This window comes from Ovis canadensis, chromosome 2, assembly GCF_042477335.2.
Source record: "Ovis canadensis isolate MfBH-ARS-UI-01 breed Bighorn chromosome 2, ARS-UI_OviCan_v2, whole genome shotgun sequence".
Taxonomy (NCBI): domain Eukaryota; kingdom Metazoa; phylum Chordata; class Mammalia; order Artiodactyla; family Bovidae; genus Ovis; species Ovis canadensis.
In genome coordinates, this window is record NC_091246.1 from 111,600,470 (window position 1) to 111,623,892 (window position 23,423).

At 43.4% G+C, this 23,423-nt stretch overlaps 1 protein-coding gene across 2 annotated transcripts; it reads left to right on the forward strand.

Annotated features, from left to right (window-relative positions):
* The first annotated feature begins 834 nt into the window (after positions 1-834).
* On the forward strand, positions 835-23,398 carry LOC138433704 (kynurenine/alpha-aminoadipate aminotransferase, mitochondrial). Of its 2 annotated transcripts, none has more exons than XR_011254434.1 (13): positions 835-1,293; positions 1,868-2,036; positions 3,346-3,478; positions 6,576-6,650; positions 8,670-8,879; positions 9,937-10,002; positions 11,038-11,120; positions 11,514-11,610; positions 12,838-12,899; positions 13,167-13,281; positions 17,173-17,279; positions 21,320-21,421; positions 22,359-23,398. XR_011254434.1 is itself a non-coding variant. In XM_069576773.1 (13 exons), the coding sequence occupies exons 1-13, from the start codon at positions 1,227-1,229 to the stop codon at positions 22,398-22,400; spliced, it is 1,278 nt and encodes a 425-aa protein (XP_069432874.1). In that variant the 5' UTR covers positions 835-1,226; the 3' UTR covers positions 22,401-23,398. The 2 variants fall into 2 exon arrangements, 1 of the variants encoding a protein (XP_069432874.1); XM_069576773.1 differs by having other exon boundaries at positions 13,167-13,231.
* Positions 23,399-23,423: the final 25 nt, after the last annotated feature.

The window sequence follows — 23,423 nt, forward strand, 5'->3', positions numbered from 1 at the left end:
TGGTCTCTTTGATTTTCTAGCAACCAATCATCTCTTCAGTTTTCAGCTTCTGATCTTCAGGTGAGCTGTCCCTAGCTTAGCGCTTGCCTACCCTTTCCCACCACACTGGCCATTCTCTGCCTTGAATTTCCAAGCACAGCCTCAGGTCCCCTGCATTCCAGTATCTGCTCTGATGGGTCACTTCTCTGCCTGTCTCCCTGAACTCAATCGTCACCACCTCACAGTGAAACAGCACCCTCAACTCTCACCTGTCCCACTGCTGCAGCCGAGTGGAAAATTCAGCAGAAACTGATGAAAGTTCAGAGCCTGCATCTTATGAAGAGAAAGCTCTTTAGTTTTGGCTCCCTTAGTTTTGTTACCATTGATTGGGAATGTGGGTGGGGATTATTTCCATACTTTAAAAAATAAAATTCTGTATGTAATCAATACTATAAGAAGCACAGACCTGTACAAGAATATGGCTGCAAAGGCTAATGTTCTCCTTGGCCCAGAACACCAAACACCTTTCACCAAACAGGTTCCTACTGACGAAGGGAAGATGTTTAAGTTTGTATTAAGTATCTAAGGGAATCACACTAATTAAATGTGAGGGGGGAGTCCTGAATCTCTAGTCACATAACATCTCCATCTTATCGCCCCGGCTATCCTGCTCCAGGAGTGACTCCAGGTCCCGATTCAAGCTGCTAATGCGGGGCGCCAGCTCCCCATGCTGCCTGCCGCAGGACACAGGACCAAGCTAGAGGGTATGGCCGGGCCTCGGATTGGAGGGGCGGGCCGCCAGGGCGGGGCCGGAGCGGAGGCGTGTCCTCGGGCGGGGGCGGGGCTGGAGGCGAGGACCCGTCTAGAGGCGTGGCCAGGGGTGGGGTTGACCTGCACCCACAGGGACGCCGGGGCTCCTCACCGGTTGGAGGCGGAGACCAGACCCGAGGCGCGGCGCGCAGCCGCTACGGGGGTGGCGGCGTGGTCTCGGGGCGAGAAACCGGCTGGGAGTGGTGGCCATTGGCTCCAGACCGGGTCACGCGGGGAGGGAGGGGGCACGCGTCGTGACCCTGTGAGTGGACTTGGCCAGGCCCGCCACCCGCCAGCCGAGTCCTGACCAGGCCCGAGCGCAGCCTGCAGCCGGGACTCTGGCCCTGCACGCCAGAAACCAGTACCCAGAGGAAGTGCCTTTCTCGGGCGAGGGTTAGGCGCCCGGACTGAGGAAAACCTCCAGTCCGAGAAGGAGAATGAATTACGCCCGGTTCATCACCGCCACGAGCGCGGCCAGAAAGCCTTCTAGTATCCGAGTCATGAGTGAGTCCGAGCTGTGCCCCTGTCCCATGGGCTGGAAGTGGGGGTGGGGTGCCCGCCAAGCGCCTCCAGCCTGGGTGAACCTGGCTCTGCGCAGACTTGGCGCAGAAATCGGGCCGGAATAGGCCCAAGGGCAGTAAATCAGCAACAGAGAGAGGCCAGGCCGCGGTGGGCATGTCTCAGTTAGAGGCCAGGGGGCTCTTCTGGCACAGGAGCCAGGGTTCAGCACAGCCTGCAGGCGCGTGCAGAGCGGGGAGGGCGGGTACACAGGACGGAAGGGCGTGCAGGGAGCCTGGCAGGCCGGGAGGGGCCGAGCGGAGGAGGGTTTTCTGTCACTGTGGCCTCTGCTTGTCTGGGTGATCAGTCCGCCTTCTCAGTGGCACGTGTGGATTCCTCAGTTCCTCCACTAGTGAGGTCGGTACAAACTCATCTTCTATGTTTCTTTCAGACTAGCATTCTATCACTAGACATTATTACACTGTCAAGTTTTATTGACTTTAATGCAACATACTGACCATCTCTGTTTATGAAAGTCTTCACTGAAAGTGTTCCTTCTTCTCTTCCATGTTTCTTGTAGCTGAAATATTGAGCAATGCACCGAAATCTGTCATCTCCTTGGCAACCGGGGCACCAAACCCCAGCATGTTCCCTTTCAAGACTGCGGTCGTCACCATAGAAAATGGAAAACCCATCCAATTTAATGAACAGATGATGAAGAGAGCGCTGCAGTATTGTCAGAGTGCTGGGTACTGATCCGTAGTTCAGCCGCTAACTTGTGTCGACTCTGTGACCCCGTGGACCGTAGCTTGCCTGGCTTCCCTGTCCTTCACTATCTCCCAGTTACTGAGAGGGCGATACTATGGAACCACCTTCTGCTCTGCCGCCCGGCTCTCCTCCTGCCCTCAATCTGATCAGTAGATAATTTAACGTAGTTGGTTCATTTTCATAAGCAATATTTTACAGCCAGCTGATAAAGCATCTTGTGTCTTTTTAAACTGAATATCAGCATTTAGGAAGGTTTGGGGAAGAGTTTTCAAAGAGTAATTAAGAGCAGCAGTGTTTCCCACTGCTTAAGATCCCTAATGACTGATTCTCAACCTTATATGACTAGGAGAGGGAGAAGATTTTGGAAGTAGGTACGATTTGTGCTCAGACTGGAAAAAATACAGAGTGAAAATAGATAGGTAAAAAAACAGGATAGGGGAAAGGAGGAGAGGATGACACAGGAAGCAGACATTTAGGTCCTGAGAAAAAGTTTTAATGATTATGTTTCCATGCTAACCAGGCAGCTATGGAAATGTGTTGCCTACAGTTCAGATGTATTTAATTTCATAAAGTCAAATGGAACAAATAGTCTAAGGCTTTCCTTAGCTGGTCTTTTTCCACTGATGAAGGGTAACTTACAGAGTGTCTATTAGTTATATTTTATTAGTCCATTCCTTTGTGATGGAAGAATAATTCATGTTAGGTACATAACAATTGTATGTAACGTATGCCTGGACACGCCTGCCAATGCAGGAGACATAAGAGATGCAGGTTCAATCCTGGGGTTGGGAAGATCCCCTGCAGAAAAAAATGATAACCCACTCCAGTATTCTTGCAAGCATAATCCCATGGACAGAAAAGCCTGGCAAGCTACAGTTCCTGGTGTTGGAAAGAGTAGGACACGACTGAGCAACTAATACATAGAGGCTTTTCTTTCCATGATGCAAAGGCCTTAGTGAACCTGAACTTCAGGTATCCTACAAAATCTCCCAAAGGAAAACAAAAAGTCAGTAACATAGTGAATGCGCTAACGGAAAAGGAAAACTATAGGCTTTGGAATAAGGAAGCTTTAGATTCAAGTCTCACTAATTTAACAAACAGCTGATTAATTTCTTACTCTGTAAGATTGTTGCCTTGTATTTTAAGTAAAGATAGTAATATCAGTGAAAGGCATTCAAAGATTTTTAAATTAAATATATAAAGTGCCTGGTATGAAGTCACCATTTAGTTGCTGTCTACTACTATTCTGATTTTCACTACTGTCGATTTTTAAATGCATTTATGCTTTAGAATCCCAGAGTTGTTATCCTGGCTAAAACAGTTACAAGTAAAATTGCATAATCCGCCCACCATCCATTATGCACCCAGCCAAGGACAGATGGACATGTGTGTCACATGTGGCAGTCAAGAAGGTCTCTGCAAGGTAAGACTGGAGGGGAAGGGCACCCACGGCAAGAATCCAACGTGTGCACCCACACAGCCATCTCTCCCTTAACCACAGAGCAGCATGTTTTGTGGGATACCAAGTCTTCACTAGAATCATAAGTAGAACTTGAAGACATTCACCAACCTGATTTCTCTTAAACAAAGAGCCCAGAGCTCTGAGTCCTTGGGACAAGATTCCCTGCAGCTTAGTGAGCACGGATCAGTTTCATGTGGCTCAGAGATTCAGGCCACGTTGAGTTAGGCCGTGGTTATGTCCATATGACTTTTTAACTCCTCGAGGGTGTGTCCTGACCCTCCTGAGCTGAGACCTCATCCCTTTGTGTGTCTGCTGCTGTCATCGTCTGTACCAGCTGCCTCTTGTCTCCCTCTTGGCTGTGCTTCTCCAGATCTAAGGGTACGTCTGGTCTGTGGCTGACCTCTCCTCTGGGTTAGTGTCTTCTCTCTCTGTCTCTCTCTCTCTGTTTGTCTATCTCTCTCCCTGCCCCTCCCCTGGATTCCAGGAAGTCCACTGAGGTAACCACCACTGGGGGTTCCTCTGATAAAGAGACTGCGTATACAGTTCTCAGTTTCATATATCTTTTTCTTGAATAATTAGTCTTGGATAAGGAGATTCTGTATTAGTCTGCACATCTAGCTTAAAGTATGACTCTTGTTTATATTAAACCAGAGTAGTTTTCTTGTTCCTCTTATGTAAATGTGAAACCTATAATCTGGTCACTTTTAATGAATTTTAATTCAATTATTATTACAGAATAATGTATTGAAGCAATAACACTTTAAAACTTCCTCCCTATTTTATGACTTAATTAGGACAAAGACAAGGATAAGCTGCTGTTTGAGGTGGTTTTTTTTTTTTTTTGAAGAGAAATATTTGTGATGCCCCAGACCAGTAGGAAAAAAAGTTCTTTTCAGTGAAATACCTTTTCTAGAAAGGTACAGCATAAGCCTTTTTTTCCCCTACAAAAGATGCTGGAAAGTTTCTTCTTTGTCTGTCTCAACATTGGTCCTATCAAAGAGGAAGACAGCACGTGTGGCCAAAAGCATCAGTAGCTCACCGGCTTGCAGCCATGCAGCTACAGAGGCCTCCTGGGAATCTGGTTTAACATTTCTTCCACTTTGCCCTCCAGAGTATATATTATTTTAGGTGCACAAATCCCAAATACTAAACAGCACTCACTCCTCATTTATGATATTGCACTTTGTCATGTCCCCTTGCCAACACAGGAAATGTTGGTCATCAGGTTTTCATCTGATCCATGGACTATACGTGGATTTGCTTGGTCCTAGGAGGGCCTGTAAAATGTAAATCAACTAACTTGTCAGAGGAGGACTGTGTTTGTCATAAAATGCCTAAAGCTCATAAGGAATAGTAAATGGAATATCCTAGGCCAAATCGGGAAAGAAAAGTCAGATCTTCTGTCTCAATGGATACTGGCCATGATGTTTCTCAAGAGCTCTAGGTTGTTAAAATGACACGGAGGAGAGGCTTGACCTGGGGATGATGAAACATCACAGGGAAGGAAAGGATGGTTCTGTGCCTTGCGTGAGATTAGTTGGAATGGTCCCCTCTGATTCAGGCAGGGAAAATCTCTGTCTGGCTCTGCTGCTGTCCAGAGGCATCACAGCGTCCTCAAGATCTACTCTGATTTGCAGGCCTGGTCTCCCTTGACCTCCACGTCTCCTGAGCCCTTGCTGAAACCGTCCTTTCTGGAAACTCCCCCATCCTTGCCCTGCCGACCCTGCAGTGTCCATGGTTCACAGGAGCCCCGCAAGACTGGGCCTCAGACCTCTTCCCTTCCCACACACACCTCCCCTGGGCATCACGCCAGGTGCCCCTGCCCACGCCTCCATCGCCAGGCGCCCTCCACACCCGCGTGTCCACCGCCCCCACTGGCCTCACCGCAGGCTGTTTCAGTGGCACCTCACACCAAAACACACTCAGCTGCTCTCCCTCAGAGACAGACAACACTGGGGCGTTTCCCGGTGAAGGGCGCGCCTCCCATCACCTCCTTACTGCACAGCCAGAAGTCCAGAGGCCCCTCCTTACCGCTCCTTCTCCACTTCTCCTCAGCCCACACTTACGTCCCTGCTTCTGGTTTCCTCAAGCCCCTCAGCTCTCTTCAGCTCCACCACCACCACCCCGTCCAGACCACCCTTGCCTTTCCCTTGGACTGCAGCAAAAACCTCCAAATGAGCCTAAAATCTTCCCAGACTCTACCTGAATTCTCACTCCTCTCTGATACTTTGATTTTGCGGCCAGAACGACCTTCTCAAATGCCTGTCTGATCTCATGACTCCTGCGTCCCGCCCTCTACTTCAAACTCTCCCTGGCTCACTTGTCCAAAGGCCTCCAAGGGATGCTCTCTGCCCACTTCCTTCTGACCTCCCTCCACTCTCCTCTTCACACTCCACCTCAAGCCACAGGATTCCTTCAGTTTCTCAAATGTGTACCTATCGTCACCTCTTCCCCAACGCTTCACCTCCTCAAAGAAGCCTTCCCTGATACCCCAAGTCTGCTGAGTGCCCAGGTGCTCCTACAATGAGCGCCAGAACACTGGCATCCACACAGCAGTGCTTATCACGGATCTTACATGTATGTTTATCTGAGCAGTGTCTAGCTCAGTGCTCTGGCATGTTCATGAGGGTAAAACCATCCCATACAATCTTCACTTTCTCTCCATACATTACACAGGCCTGGCTTATAACAGAGACAAAATTTTTCAAAGGCATGAAAGTGTTTAGGATCCAAATCAGTTCTGTTATTTTTCAGTATAGAAGAGAGGTTGGCAAACTATGGCTTGAGAGCCAAAGAGAGTCATCCCTTGTCTGATCCTGTAAGTAGAGCTTTACTGGAACTCAGCTTACATGCTGTCTATGGCTGCGCTCTCACCACAGAGGCAGAGATGAGTGGTGGCAACACAGACACCGGGGCCCACAGAACACGCCCCATCTGGCATTTACGGAAAACTTGGCCAGCTCCTACTCTGGAACCCTAGTGAGCTCAAAAAAAAGTTGGGGTGGGTTCTACGACTGGAAATCTCACTCTCCAAGCTAACCTGTGCCTCTCTTGTTAGGTGTTTGAAATGATCGTTAATCCTGGAGATAATATCCTTGTAAATGAACCTGTTTATTCAGGAACAATTCATGCTGTGAGTACGCATTCTTACAAAAGGCAACTCTTTTTTATAGTAAATAAGGAGAAAGCACTGCACCTTTAGAATTATCTGCCCACTGAAAAATACAATAGCATCTTTGTGAAGAGGAGAAGTTTTAATAGAAGCAAAATATGCTAACCATAACTTCTGATATATACATTACTTTTTACAAAATCTAAGTGTGGAGGTGCTAAAATTCAGTTGTGCAAAATCCTGTCCAGTGTTCTTAATATTTCATTTGAAATGCCTCTTAATTTACAAAGACATTTTTCTTTACTGTCTATATTACCACATGTCTAAGACAAATCATGTGTCAATGAAATATAACTAAACCTATCAGTATGACCAGAACTTTCATGAACGTGAACGTGACGTTGCTCAGCGACCCCACGGACTGTAGCCTACCAGGCTCCTCTGTCCATGGGATTTTCCAGGCAGTAGTACTGGAGTGGATTGCCATTTCCTTCTCCAAGGGATCTTCCCAACCCAGGGATCGAACCCGGGTCTCCCGCATCATAGACAGATGCTTTACCATCTGAGCCACCAGGGAAGTCCAGGACTTTCATATCTAGTGTTAATTATGGGACTCTAGACCCAGAATAAGGAGGTGGATCACCTGCTCTGCTGGGCCCTGGTCAGAACTCAGCACTGTCTGGGGCACAATACTTTGGGTTGATGTGAACACAGTCAGAGAAGCAACCCACAGTCACAAAGAATTAGAAATTAGACCATCCATTGAATGCTTTTAGGAACCATGCTCTTTCCTGCAGAAAGAGGAGATCCACTGGGACATGAGGATTGTCCTCAACTACTTAAAAGTTAGCCGTGTCACAGAGGAGTTAGATTTGTCTGTGTGTGTCCTTAGGTTTACAGAACAGGAATCAAAGTGTGGAAACTACAGGGAAGCAATTTCAACTCAGTGTAACAACTTTCTAACCATCAGTCTTACCCACTCTCTGAGGAATAAGGCAGGCCCATCACTGCAGGCGCTCAGAGAAAGCAGCCAGACAAAAAAGAACAAATATTGTATGATTTCCCCTTATTCAAAATATATAAAACAAGCAAATTCATAGAGACCAGAAGTTGATTAGAGGTGACCAAGGACTGGGGAGGGGGATGGGGAGTTGTTGCTTACTGGGTATAGGGTTTCTGTTTAGAGTGATGAAATGATTCTGGAATTGATAGTGTCACGAGATGCACACGTTGCAAACACAGTTATTGCCACTGAATCACACACTTTAGAATGGCACAGGTTTTAGTAATACATATTTTACCACACTTTAAAAACTAAAATAAAATAATTCCCTTTGCTTCATGATTGGAGATTAATTATTAATTACTCTCCTAAACTATACAGATAAAACTTGCATCTACGTAAATAGCTGGATGCACCCGCACTGTCACATGCCCAAACAGATCTGTGCCAGGCTCTGAGGGAGTAGGCTGAAGATCCGTGTGCAAGACTTCTATAAAACTATGTTCATGAACAAGGCCACTACTATCAACTTCAGCCTCTGCAATCAGTACAATATAGAAATACTTGCACACTCCTTGAGGAGCCAAGGCCCAGATGCTCCTTGGTGCCCAGCACCACCCTGCCCCCCCCCGACTCCTCTCCTGAGACCACCCTGAACCCCATACAGTGCAGAGTTAATGCTGGCATGGCAGGGGTCTCCAGGACCCCATTCCACCCTGCTCTGTGTCTGTTGCTCCCATGCTACACCGCTTGTCCAATATTTTGAGTATCACCTCTGTTTATAACTTCTTATGTATTAGCATCACAGGTGCTATCTAAGTTGATTTCCTCTCAAAATCATTCCCTAATAAACACCTATTTTATGAACCAGTTCTAATCATAATTGTGAAGATAATGCAGCGTGGGCATAGAGCTGAGGGCAGGCTTGTGTTTAAGGGTGTAAATGGTAGCATTCTCCTTAGTGTAAGAACCCTTGGCGCTGATGTTTTATAGTCATGTCTCCATCTCAGACTTGGTTTTCTCTCTGTACTTGACAGCTGCAACCCCTGGGCTGCAACATGATTAATGTTTCCAGTGATGAGCATGGGATTATCCCAGACTCCCTCAGAGAAACACTTTCCAGATGGAAGCCAGAAGATTCAAAGGACCCTGAGAAAAACAGCCCCAAATTTCTTTACACTGTCCCAAATGGCAACAACCCTGCTGGGAACTCATTAACAGCTGAGCGCAAAAGGGAAATCTATGAGGTATTTTCAAAGAAGGTGTTACGTACTTGTGTTCTTGATTCCTTCTGACTCTAGAAGAGTGTTCCCAAATTCCTTCTCTGGTTAGCCTCTTCCTCTCAAGGAAGATGATTTTTAATAAAAAGAAGCCATTTATGCCAGGGTCGCCACAAATTTAAACACAAGAAATTACTACAGTCTGGTTGACTATGATATAGTCGTTTCCCTTTAATTGATATTTTCACTGAAAGAGATGCTTTTCTGGGTGTGATGTTACATTCACCTCTTACTCCCTTTTTTCCGTCTGCCCCTCATCTGCCACCTCCAATCCATCCCGTGGCCCCACCAACATTACCCAAACCCACCATCTCCTCAGCCACCCTCCCACCCTGACCCTGGGACTCCTTCGTGAAGCTCCTCCCCACACACAGCCCGGCCCCAGCGCCGGCCCCACCCCCAGTCACTGAAACCCTTCCTACTCAAGTGTGGATCGACAGCCCCTCCTACAGCCCCTTCCCAGCCACACACGGCAAATAAAGATAAAAGTCCTTCACTTCCACACACTGACAGGACCTGGGCCTCTGCTCCCAAACTGGGGGCTCTCACATCCTTCCCTCTGTCCTTAAACAGCCATGCCTTCTAGAAACTTCTGTCCCTAAAACATGGCAAGTATTTTCTGACTCCAGGGACATGGCTCCCTGCTCTCAGTCTAAACATCTCCCCCAGCATCTGCACAACTGAGGCTTCCAGTCAGCCTGAGCTCTCCTGCAGCTTCCCTCTCTCTCTCTCTCAAACATCAGCCTCCTCAACCATCTGCCGGGCCCTCAGAACCTCCACCTACTCCTCCTCTGGTCACTATCTAGGAGCTCAGGTTCTGTCTTTACCACCAGAATGAAAGTTCTGTGGGGACAGAACGTTTGGGGCTGGTTCCCCCTCCTAGGACAGCGGGGACTCAGCAGCTGCTGGGATGGATGAGTGAGTGAGTGAATGAGTACAAAGAGCTGTGAGTGATTTCAAGTACTTTTCCTCTTAGACAGTTCTTACCTTTAACTTCACTCTTACTTTATTTAACGTGTTGTAGCTCGCAAGAAAATATGATTTCCTCATCATAGAAGATGATCCTTACTATTTTATGCAGTTCAACAAGGTAAGCGATGGTGTCAGCTCAGCCCACAATTAGAAGATGAGGTGTTGTCAATGCACTTGATTGAATATTAGCCTGGCTGCTAAATATTTTCTTCTGTGGTGTTAACTGCTTCTTCCAGAAATTCCCTACTTTTAGAATAGTGGCTGGCTCTCTGTGTCAGGCACACGAAGGAACACGTGAGTGAAGGTGAGTGTCGTCTTGACTCCACATCCTGACCGTAGTTCCACAGACATGGTACCAGGGATGTGCAGTGGGTGCCTCCTGGGGTGTCAGCCTCAGTCTCTGAGGGGAGGCTGATGGGCTGCGGGACTTGGGAGCCGTGGTCAGAGAGAAGGCGGAGGGCTGTGCTGTCAGTGATGTCCTGTGAGCAGAGGAGGGCATTCCTAGCATCATGCTCCCTGCCTGCCATCCCTGTCACGTAGGGACGGGAATGCACCTGCACAATAAAGGACTTCCAGATCCTTCCCCAGTGTCCACGTGCACCCCTGTCCACGAGCATTGTTCCCTAGGAGACAACAGTAACGGCACAGACGCCAACGCCCAGTTCCTCAAAATCTAACACTAGAAATGCTCTCAGGGCTGCAGAGAACAGACACACGGATTCAGTCCCCACTACAAACCTACTGCAAAGAAACACAACTCTTGACTTTTTATCTATTTGCCTGACTGTCATGTCTGCCTGCCACCCACCCTAAACACAACCACCCCCTTCCCTGTGGGCATTTACTTTGAAATAAACGTGGAAGGTTCAGCATTGCATGCTGACTACATGGCTCATCTTCATTTATACTTTTTCAGGGCTTCTAGTTTTTCTAAGGGTCAGCATCCCCTTTCTAAACAGCCCTGCATGCTGATGACCCTCTTCCTTGTGGTCTTTTCCAAACTAGTTTTCCTGGAATCCTTCCTAGAAAACTGTTCCTCCTGGACCTCAAGCCTTGGGACAAGGAGGTCCTATGTGAAGTTTCCCCACTCTGCACAAAGTAAGGATACAGACTCTTAACAGATATAAATATTGTATTTACCTTCCATTTCAAGCCCTGGGCACCGACATTTCTCTCCATGGACGTGGATGGGCGTGTCATCCGAGCTGACTCTTTTTCCAAAATCCTGTCCTCGGGGTAAGGCCCTGGCTCTGCCTTCAGGCTGCAGATAAAGGTGACAGGGGCTGCCTGTCAGCATCTTTAGTGCAGACAGTGCTTCTCACTCAAGATGTTTGCATACACTCACCCTAACACATCTGCTTGATTATTAGTTACTACCAGACTTTCTCCCAATCCATCCCCACTGGTCAAAGATCCTTGACCTTTAAGCTATACTTATAAGGGAACTGGTCAGGTTTGGGTCATGTACAGAAGAATTTAAAAATACCTTGTCAAATATTCATTCTATTTTAAGTGTACAACTAAGTTTAAATAAGAAGTTTTACTAGAAGGTGTTAACTGTCATGAAATAAGTAACATGGTATTAATTAATAATGCATGATTGGTAATGTGCCTTTTCATTTTGAGCAGGTTGAGAATAGGGTTTATAACTGGTCCAAAGCCCTTGATTGAGAGAATTGTTTTACACATACAAGTTTCAACAATGCAAACCAGCACTTTTGCTCAGGTAATGACAGTTTATGAAATATGAATTTTTTGAATCAGATCATAAAAGAAATAGATGTTGGCAAATAGAGTCACTAAGAGAGATATCACTGACTGCATCTCTAGCTCCAGATGGACTAGCTAAACAGCACATATTTGCTCTAAAAGGCAGAAGAGATTTGAATGGACCTGATGCTGTTTCAAGTATAGACGAAGCCCCTTGAGAGTCAGAGATCTTATTCATCTTGTGTCCTGGCATCTAGCCCAGGAATCCCATAAAAACAGTGTTAGACTCAACAGGATGGAAAGGGTTTGGTGAAGTAACACACAGTTAGCTCCATTGTCCTGGAGTCTAAGAGCAAGGGTTCCAAACCTGCTAGTGGCCAAGTGTCTGCCTTCACTGCCCATGTGCTAACCTCCCTATAGACACCAGCTGGAATGTATTTTAATTAAAAGATAGTAAAATTATTTTTGGAGACTGTATAAATTTCATCATAAGCTTTGAGAAATGATTGGACCCCTCCCTAAGGCAACCTTGAAAATCAAACCTTAAGGATAGAACTGCTACCTATGAAAGCCAAAAGGGTAGTTTATGTAAAATGGACATTTGTTTGATATTATATATTCCACAAAGTGCAGATGCCCGCATGTTTTATCACCTTGGGGACTTTTTCCATATTTTCTGTATCTGTTATCAATCAGATTTCACTGTCCATTTATAACATTTAGAACATCTATTCTGGATTTAAAAAAATCTCTGGAAATATATAACTTTATGCATCAACTGTATGTGTTTATACTTAGGCCATCTAGGGCAGCATTTATTGGGTAGATCTGGGACTGGACAGTCTGACTTGAGTCCAGGCTCTCTGATGAGCTGTGACCTCAGGAAAGCTCACCTCGTGCTTCAGTCTCTTCCTCAGTAGAGTGGAGACAATGACCTGCCTAATAAGGGTATTACAAAGGCCAACTAATCTGAAATATTAATATATTCACATGGTACAGCAGTTTCTGACACATAGTGAGAACCTGATAAACATTTGTTATTTTTAATATTGTTGTGCGATAATGTTATTATTGTCACTGTTGTTAATCAACATTGTTATAATAAAGCTTGACTCTAAAAAGCTTGGTGCAGCTTGGTGCATCTTATTTAGGATGGTTTGCAAATAGTCAAGAGTGATTTGCTTTCATTTCTGGCAAAAACACATTTAGAGAGTGAACCTTGTTACTGTCTCATGCTTTTCAGCTCCTGGTGTCACACCTTCTATACCAATGGGGAGAAGAGGGCTTCCTGGCTCATGTAGACAGGTAATGTGCTTGAGGTTTCCATACTTACAGAGAAGTGGACTTCACTCTATTAATTTTCATTTTTTAATTATTCCAAAATAATGGGAAAACCACAAATTAGAAAGTTTACCACTGGGTGGGTCAAAGAAATACGGTCTATTCCCTCATCAAGAATTCAACATCTTCATCAAGATATAAAATAGATTCTTATAGACTGGCACCACAGAGCCTTTCGGTTTCTGCAATCAGTGTAGCAAACACTTATTTTTCATTGTTTTCTTCCTCTAGGGTTATCGATTTCTACCGGGAACAGAGGGATGCATTACTGGCAGCAGCAGACAAGTGGTTAAGTGGTGAGTGGGGTGCACATCCTGTCCTGGGATGAGCAGCAGTCCTTCTATGAGTGAGTGATACCACAGAGTATGTTAATAACCCTGGGGAAGGAAACAGGGTCCAGGAGTATTCTTGACAAGAAAATATTACCCTATGAATACTCCTAGTAGTAATAGCACAACGAAATAAAGGAAAACAATAGAATGGCAAAGACTAGAGATCTCGTCAAGAAAATTAGAGATACCAAAGGAACATTTCATGCAAAGATGGGCACAATAAAGGACAGAAATGGTAAGAACCTAACAGAAGCAGAAGAATTGGGAAGAGGTGGAATGAATAAACAGAAGAACTTTACAAAAAAGGTTGTAGTGACCTGGATAACCACTATGGTGTGGTCACTGGCCTAGATCCTGCAGTGTGAAGTCAGGTGGACCTTAGGAAGCATCACTAGGAACAAAGCTAGTGGTGGTGATGGAATTCCACCTAAGCTATTTCAAATCCTAAAAGATGATGCTGTGAAAGTGCTGCACTCAATATGCCAGCAAATGTGGAAGACTCAGCAGTGACCACAGGACTAGAAAAGGTCAGTTTTAATTCCAGTTCCAAAGAAAGGCAATGCCACAGGATGTTGAAACTACCACACAATTTTGCTCATTTCGCATGATAACAAGGTAATGCTCAAAATCCTTCAAGCTAGGCTTCAACAGTACGTGAACCAGGAAATTCCAGATGTTCAAGCTGAATTTAGAAAAGGCAGAGGAACCAGAGATCAGATTACCAACATCTCCTGGATCATTGAAGAAGCAAGAGAGTTCCAGAAAAACATCTATTTCTGCTTTATTGACTATGCCAAAGCCTTTGACTGTGGATCACAATAAACTACGGAAAATTCTGAAAGAGATGGGAATACCAGACCACCTGACCTGCCTCCTGAGAAATCTGTATGCAGGTCAGGAAGCAACAGTTAGAACTGGAGCTGGAACAACAGACTGGTTCCAAATAGGAAAAGGAGTATATCAAGGCTGTATATTGTCACCCTGCTTATTTAATTTATATGCAGAGTACATCATGAGAAACATTGGACTGGAGGAAGCACAAGCTGGAATCAAGATTGCCAGGAGAAATCTCAATAACCTCAGATATGCAGATAACACCACTCTTATGGCAGAAAGTGAAGAGGAACTCAAAAGCCTCTTGATGAAAGTGAAAGAGGAGAGTGAAAAAGTTGGCTTAAAGCTCAACATTCAGAAAATGAAGATTATGGCATCCGGTCCCATCACTTCATGGGAAATAGATGGGGAAACAGTGGAAACAGTGTCAGACTTTATTTTGGGGGGCTCTCAAATCACTGCAGATGGTGATTGCAGCCATGAAATTAAAAGACACTTACTCCTTGGAAGGAAAGTTACGACCCACCTAGACAGCATATTGAAAAGCAGAGACATTACTTTGCCAACAAAGGTCAGTCTAGTCAAGGCTATGGTTTTTTCAGTGGACATGTATGGATGTGAGAGTTGGACTGTGAAGAAAGCGGAGCACGAAAGAATTGATGCTTTTGAACTGTGGTGTTGGAGAAGACTCTTAAGAGTCCCCTGGACTGCAAGGAGATCCAACCAGTCCATCCTAAAGGAGATCAATCAGTCCTGAATATTCATTGGAAGGACTGATGCTGAGGCTGAAACTCCAATACTTTGGCTACCTCATGCAAAGAGTTGACTCATTGGAAAAGACCCTGATGCTGGGAGGGATTGGGAGCAGGAGGAGAAGGGGACGACAGAGGACGAGATGGCTGGATGGCATCACCAACTCAATGGACATGAGTTTGGGTAAACTCCGGAAGCTGGTGATGGACAGGGAGGCCTGGTGTGCTACGATTCATGGGGTCGCAAAGAGTTGAACACAACTGATCGACTGAATTGAATGGTTTCTCCAGTAGTCATGTATGGCACCATAAAGAAATCTGAGTGCTGAAGAACTGATGCTTTTGAACTGTGGTGTTGGAGAAGACTCTTTAGAGTCCCTTGGACTGCAAGGAGATCCAACCAGTCCATCCTAAAGGAAATCAGTCCTGAATATTCACTGGAAGGACTGATTCTGAAGCTGAAACTCCAATACTTTGGCCACCTGATGCGAAGAACTGACTCAATGGAAAAGGCCCTGATGCTGGGAAAGATTGAAGGCAGGAGGAAAAGGGCATGACAGAGGATGAGATGGTTGGATGGCATCATCTACTCAATGGACACGAGTCTGAGCAAATTCCGAAAGATAGCGAAGGACAGAAAACCCTGCTTGCTGCAGTCCATGGAGTCACAAAGAGTCAGACACAACTGAGTGACTGAACAATAGCACAAACCCTAACACAACTCTACATATGTCTATATATGAAGTCTATACCTGACTTCAGCAAAGGATCTATGATTTTAAGAAAAAAAGATCAATTAGGCTAACAATCAACCAGCAATAACCTACTTAAAGCCAACATCTGTATTGAAAGGTTTTCAAAATGTTGCTCCAAATAGAAGAGGAATTGTGACATAAGCAATATATCCCTTTTCTAACCTGACTCTGTAAAGACAAAATAGTACTATGCTGCTGCTGCTGCTGCTGCTGCTGCTGCTGCTGCTAAGTCACTTCAGTCGTGTCCAACTCTGTGCGACCCCATGGACGGCAGCCCACCAGGCTCCCCCATCCCTGGGATTCTCCAGGCAAGAACACTGGAGTGGGTTGCCAGTTCCTTCTCCAATGCATGAAAGTGAGAAGTGAAAGTGAAGTCGCTCAGTCGTGTCCGACTCTTCACGACCCCATGGACTGCAGCCTTCCAGGCTCCTCCATCCAAGTACAAACTAAATGCAATCTAAGGTGGATTTCTCATTACAGATGATTTGCCTTGTAACTATTAACTTCATTTATCTAATAGTTTCTATCACTAATCTGATTTCAGAATAGTTTAGATTTACTTGTCTATTAACGAAGAAAGTAAAATGAATTGCATGACTTTAATTATACCACTGAAAATGCCTTTGGCAAGAATAATAGTAAGTACAAAGTATCAATTCCTTGTTCCCATCATATCTGCTTCCCTATGAAGTCTTATCTTTTTGATAAGAGTACTATTGTATCACTTCTAGTGTGTGGAAAAAAAGGTTTTAATCCTCATCCATATTTTGTTTTGTTTTGTTTTTTTTTCCTAAAGAGTAATGACTAAAATCAAAGTAACTCTTGTTCCTTCTTGGTTTCTCTATGCTTATATTCAATGAAACAAAGCCTACAAATATACCTGGAATTCCTGAATTTTAAGTACTTCTTAATTGTGTATACATGCTGAGTTGCTAAGTCATGTTCAACTCTTTGGTACCCCATGGACAAGGGATTTCCCAGGCAAGAATACTGGCATGGCTTGCTATTTCCTTCTCTAGGGGATCTTCCCAAACCAAGAAATCGAATTTGCATCTCCTGCATTGGCAGATGGATTCTTTATCACTGAGCTACCTGGGAAGCCCATACTTCTTACTTATTAGTACATTCTGATTAAAAAAAAAAAAAAAAACTTCACTGGACTTCTGAACAGCTATATAAATGATAGGATTTGTTGAAACACTAGAAGACTCTAGAAAGAGTTGAAGAATCCTCTCCTAAAATTGAAAGCGTGTCTTAGGGGAAGCTCTAAGGAAGGGAGGTGAGCATGACACTGGAGTTCCTGAATGGCCCTGAGACCCACTAAAATCTTAAATATACATGAGTCTCCTCTCTCCCTTTCAAACGTTCCCCTTGCTTTTTGAAATAAAACTGCAACACTCATTTTCAGGACTCATAAAACTATGTTTTTTAAAAAAATGCTATCTCCGAGGGAACTTTTCTGGAAATACTAGCTAACAGTTGCTGCAGTACATCATTTAAGCAATATAGTTGACATCATCAACAATGGCCTTAGGAAATATTTCTTCTCTTCTTCTCTTTGTAGGTTTGGCAGAATGGCATGTTCCTACTGCAGGAATGTTTCTGTGGGTTAAAATCAAGGGCATTCATGATGTAAGAAAATTGATTGAAGAAAAAGCCTTCAAGAAAGAGGTAAAACAGGGAGTGGGGGGAAGCTGTACTTTTTCTGCAAGGTAATATCTTAACAAAAACAGCGAGAGATGTTTATTGCTGCCTACCAACTCAAGGATGATTTTGTGTATCAGTTACAATATCTTATTATTAAGATCATAATAGATGGGGGGAGGCTGTTTTTTTAGTATTTACTGATTTACTTGGCTGTACCTGTCTTAGTTTCAGCATAAAAACGTCACTGTGGTATGTGCAATCTCGTTCCCCAACCAGAGATCGAACCCAGAGCCTGTCCATTAGGAGTGCAGAGTCTGAGCTCAGGACCCCCAGGGAAGTCCTGAGATCATGATAGATTTGGGGTTACAGAATTAGTCTCCTGGTCTGAACTAGGAGAAATACAGTCATTCAGCTCAGCTACTGGTTAGCCTGGTGGCTAAGAGCACAGCCTCTGGAGCCACAGTCCTTAGGAGTGAACCCCAGCTCCAGCCCTGCCCTGATATGTGGTGCTGGGTGAGGTGGCCTCACCAAGTCTCATTGGAAAATGCAGATAACAGGACTCTCTCCCTCTTAGAGTTGCTATGATGATGACAGGCATCAACACGGAGAAAACACTTAAACTAATGCTTGGAACATTGTAAATGCTAAGTATTGGCCATTATAATATTTAAAGTACATTTTTTTTCCTGACTATGAAAGTAAAGCATATTCACTGTAGCATCATAATTCATTAAAGCATAATGAAAAATTTTAAATATCCCATAGTTTTACCACCCAGATTTTATTACCATTTGTGATATATTTTCCTGAAGAGTTTGTATATACCTAGTGTTTTGGCTATGAAACTATTTTTTTAAGTATAGTTGATTTACAATATTACAGTTTCAGGTGTACACCATACTGATTCAAAATTTTGAAGGTTAGACTTCATTTAAAGTTATTATAAAAGATTGGCTATATTCCCTAGCCTGTATAATATATCCCTGTATCTTATTTATTTTATACACAGTAGTTTGCACATCTTGTTCCTCTACTTCTATATTGCCCCTGCCTGCTTCTCTCTTCCCAACAGTAACCACGAGTTTGTTCTCTGTAGGTATGGGTCTGTTTCTTTCTGTTGTATTTATTCTGCATATAAGTGCTAACATGGCATTCCTTTTCTTCTGAATCATTTCACTAGGCATGATACCCTCCAAGTCCATTCTTGTTGTCACAGATAGCAGGACCTCGTTTTCTTCTGGCTGAGTTCCGTGTATATGTGTACCACATCTTCTTTATTCCTTCATGTTTGATGAACACTTAGGTTTTCCTTTATCTTGAATATTATAAATAATATTGGGGTGCATGTATCTTTTTGAATTTGAATTTTCTATTTTTCCAGGTATATGATTGGATTGGAATTGCTGAATCATATGGTAGCTCTATTTTTAATTTTTTGAGGAACCTCAATGTTGTTTTCCATAGTGGCTGCACCAATTTACTTTTCCACCAACAGTACATGAGAGTTCCCTTTTCTCCACATCCTTGCCAACACTTGTTATTTGTGTTCTTTTTGTTTGTAGCCATTCTGATAGGTGTGAGGTGATATCTCATTGTGGTTTTACTTTGCATTTCTCTGATGATTAGTGATGTTGAGCATCGTCTCATGCATTTGTGGGTGATCTGCATTTTTTAATCAGTTTTTTAATATAGCTATGCAATTGTTTTAAATGATTAAAATTACACAAAAAAGTTTACATCCTGCTTTTTTAACTTAAACTTGTCCTGCAAGGGTTTCTTCTGGGTTTTTCTCTCCTTTTATACTTAAATCATCGGAGAAGGCAATGGCAGCCCACTCCAGTACTCTTGCCTGGAAAATCCCATGGATGGAGGAGCCTGGTAGGCTGCAGTCCATGAGGTTGCTAAGAGTCGGACACGACTGAGCGACTTCACTTTCACTTTTCACTTTCATGCGTTGGAGAAGGAAATGGCAACCCACTCCAGGGTGCTTGCCTGGAGAATCCCAGGGACGGGGGAGCCTGATGGGCTGCCGACTGTGGGGTCACACAGAGTCGGACACGACTGAAGCGACTTAGCAGCAGCAGCAGCATACTTAAATCATAAGCATACTTAGATATACATCCTCTTTCATTCAGAGACATTGATTACACTGAGAAATCTAAACTTTTTTCATCTGGCTTTCTAATTTACCAAATAAATTATCCTTTCTCTATTAATTAATTCCTTCATGGTTTTTGTCACTCTTTTCTGAACACCCGGATCTGTCTCTAGTATACCTCTTTTTTGAAGCAGTGCGTACAAAAGAACAGACTGTTGATAGTGGCCAACTCCCATGCTAGAGCATAAGAGGTGAGGCAGTCTAGAGGCCAGAGCTGGGAACCGGCTGACTGGACCTGAGACCAAATCCACTCCCCTGGGAAAGGCACTCACCTTCTTTAACTGCTGTACTTGAGCGCAGGGCTCATGCTTTATGAATTTTTTAATGCTAATGACAGCACACAGTAAATGCTTAATAAATACTTACATGACTCATTTTAGTATAATAAGTCAATTTTGTAACATTTTGTTTGCTTTCTTTTCAATGCCATAATCATCTGGAACATTTGATGAATGGCTATGTGTGTGTATCCCTGAGCTAGGAACTAAGGATACAGACTTCATATTTTATGATAGTTTTTTCTGGCCCCTTCATTTATTCCATATTCCCTGTTGCATGTACCTTTAACTTTTCTAAATAATCACCACCTTTTCACCACTCTCTTAGTCTAGATTTTGACCATGTTGGAAGGAAATTACTACCACTTCCTCCTTCTCTACAGAAATTTGCTTCTGGCACATGTCAAGAGTCCCACAATATTGAGAGAAATTATGGTTTTCATTCTAGATGCTTCCCAGGAGGCACTAGTCGTAAAGAACCTGCAGGAGACACGGGTGTGATCCCTGGGTCGGAAAGATCTCCTGGAGGAGGGCATGACAATCCACTCCAGTACTCTTGCCTGGAGAATCCCATGGACAGAGGAGCCTGGTGGGCTACTGTCCATAGTGTCACACAGTCAGACACAACTGAAGCAAGTTAGCACGTTAATCCTGACACAAAACTCATCCTCTGCCTTGAAATCTTCTGCCCAGAATGCCGCAGATCATTTCATTCCCACCTCATCTAACTTCAGCACAGAGGTCCCACATTTACACCATGTAACAACAAGCAGTTACTTAAAACTTTGAATGTCATGATTGTACTAGGCAACCATCTCAAAGACTTTATTTCTTACTCGGGAACAATTTTCAAAGACATGGTCTGCAGGCTCCTCTACTCCTGCCATGAGTCAGAGACCTGGGTTCATGCCGCCACCTTGCTCTGCATTTTCCAACACACAGATCCATGATGACTGCACACTGCAGAGGCCATGGTGGGTCACCCAGGGAGACGTTCAGGGGCCAGGCTGAGAAGGAGCACCTAGACATCCCCTCTCCTGGCTGGGATTCCAGCACTCAGCCACAGGCATCCAGAAAGAGGCTGGGAACCGTGTTTTCATGGCCAGGAAGCAGCGGACATGTGCTTTAGGGCAGTGAGCTGTCAGCCAGAGGTCACCAAGTAGAGCAGGTGTCCCACCATTTGGGCACAATTACTTGACGTTTTTATTCCATCACTCTATGCATTAAGTGTTACCACCTCCTTGAGGGATCAGTTTTCTCTCCACTCAGGCCCTCCACACTCTATATCTTCTCCTTGAAGGAGTCTTCCCTTACTTTTGCTTGACCAACACCTACTTATCTCTCAAGTCCCAGCTTAAAGGTCACCTCCAAATTTGATACCTTAAAAAGAGGTTTGGACTTATTTCACTTTTCTAGTTACATTAAATATTTATGCACTTTTCCAGTTTCTATGCTTTTAGTTTTGTTTATTGTAAGGCATGCAGAATTTTTCTATAAATTGATTTTTCTCTTGTGATTTCTTCAATTGCTTTTAAACTTAAAAAGTCTTCCCCTACTCAGGTTAAATTTTCCTCTATTTCTATTGTCCCTTTAATGGAATATTACCCATTTTCCATAAACTCTCTCAGATATTCATGCTTCCGGGATGTGGTTTCTACCTTGATAGTTCAGCTCCTTGCCCCTACTTCAGAGCATCCTTCTCTTCAGCTTCTCCAGAACAGATGGACTTGGTGAGTACCATTTTCTCCTTAGAGAAACACTAGATATCAGTTTATTTTTTGTGTTCATTTTGTGAGTTGCAACATTATTTGCTGTCTTCCTTGTTTTCTGAAAAGCGAGAATAATTGGAAAGTCATAAGTTACCATTCAAAGAAACTGCCAAACTTCTCTGGAAGAATGATTGAGAGCAAGTTGCAGTTGAATTTTTATTGTCTTCATGAAGTTTTCAGACTTACTCAAACATTGTTTGCAGATTATCGACATGTTACAAAGAGAAACTCTTTCATTCCTTCATGGAATTAACATGAGCCAAAAGTACAAATTCATTAAGTCATCACCCTCTATCTCTGAAGGAAAAATTCAGCAAAGGTCAAATAAAATAATATTAATGATTAGAGTTAATTAATTGATTAATCAAAAAGTCCATCTTCAACCAAGATAACAGAAAGCAAGCTCCTAGGCACTGACTGATGCGTCAGGAACTCACAGAAGAGCCATATGCTGAGATCCAGTAATTGTGAGAAGAGTGTATACTTATCCCTGGAGATGGGGTGCCTCTGGGTGTGTTCTTGATTTACTTGCTTTCTCACATTATTAAATATGCTTTTCATAAGTTATATGTGAATAGAGTTGGACAATTGAAACCATACAGAAGGCATATGCAAGTGAGCGAGTATACACAGAAACCAATTTGTGCTGTGACAGAAAAAGGTGACCTTGAGGGAATAAGAATTTTAAAAAATTCCTGGGACGCTGATATGCTTCCATCTTCATATATGAGTGGAGATGATGGCGTCTGACTCAGATAGAGCTGAGGTTAAGCCTGACCTTACATTGTCTGATCTCAACCTAAGGATGGACTCTCTTTGTTTGAATTTTTTAAGTTATGACAGACTTTTCCTAAATGGCATCCTAACTTTCTTAATTCTTCTCTCTGTTCTATTTTAGGCCTTTCAGAGACTGGCCCAACTTATAAAAGAATCTTTATGAAGAAATCAAACTCTTCATAGCACTCATGGATTTCAGATAAATTATTTCTGTATTTCAGCAAGAAGAAACAATCATTGGTGCTAGATTTACAGATAAGGTTTCACTAAACAGGTCATGCCTGCAGTAATTTAACTACACAGCTTTCAAAGTGCCCTTGAACCCATCAGACCTCCAAAATATAATTCATCCATAGCTTTTGATAAATATTCAACCCACACAGTTAATTTTATCCTGGATTTTATTGTAAAGAAGTCTGTATTCACTTTATAATTTCCCATAAATCTTCTTTGAAACTGACATTTAATAGTAAATTATTTATAAGCCAATAAGTTAAAAATGGCATATAATGTGAACTTTATCTCTTTTTAAGGAAATGTTATGAAAGCTTCCACCTGGAGCAGTAGTAAAAGAATCTGCCCACCAATTCAGGAGACTCAGGTTCAATCCCTGGGTTGGGAAGATCCCCTGGAGTAGGAAATGGTAACCCACTCCAGCATTCTTACTGGGAAATCCCATGGACAGAGAAGCCTTGTGGGTTACAGTCCATGGGGTCACAAAAAGTCTGACATGACTGAGCACTCACTCACTCAGTGAAAGCTTACTGCAAAAGTTGTTAGCATTTGACCATTATGCATAATTTTCAGTAAGAGTATCACAGACATTGTATAATATAAAAATCTCTATAACATGAAATTCCAAAACTAAACATACCTGAAGATGTTCCTATTTATTCTGAGGAGAGACTGAGGACTTTGAAAAACATTCTACATTGTATTTTATAATTCTACACACCTTCAAAAACACATTCTTACCAGTTATGTGATTCCAAGCTACTACATATCTTTGAGGTACTCAGGATATACTTTTTAATGATTTTCTTTCTCATCTTTTACTATCTTTGTTTTCCCATCTGATTATTAAAAATATGCTCATGTAATCTTTCAGATAATCCTGGAAATGTAAAGGATAAAGTAAAAGCCACTGCCTGTCTCACTGCACCGTTTATCATCCCTCCTTTTAGAT

Coding starts and splice junctions, on each gene's coding strand:
- LOC138433704 (XM_069576773.1), top strand. CDS start 1,227: ATGAATTACGCCCGGTTCATCACCGCCACGAGCGCGGCCAGAAAGCCT. Junction 1,294..1,867: donor TTCTAGTATCCGAGTCATGA/GTGAGTCCGAGC, acceptor TGTTTCTTGTAG/CTGAAATATTGAGCAATGCA. Junction 11,611..12,837: donor AAACCAGCACTTTTGCTCAG/GTAATGACAGTT, acceptor CATGCTTTTCAG/CTCCTGGTGTCACACCTTCT.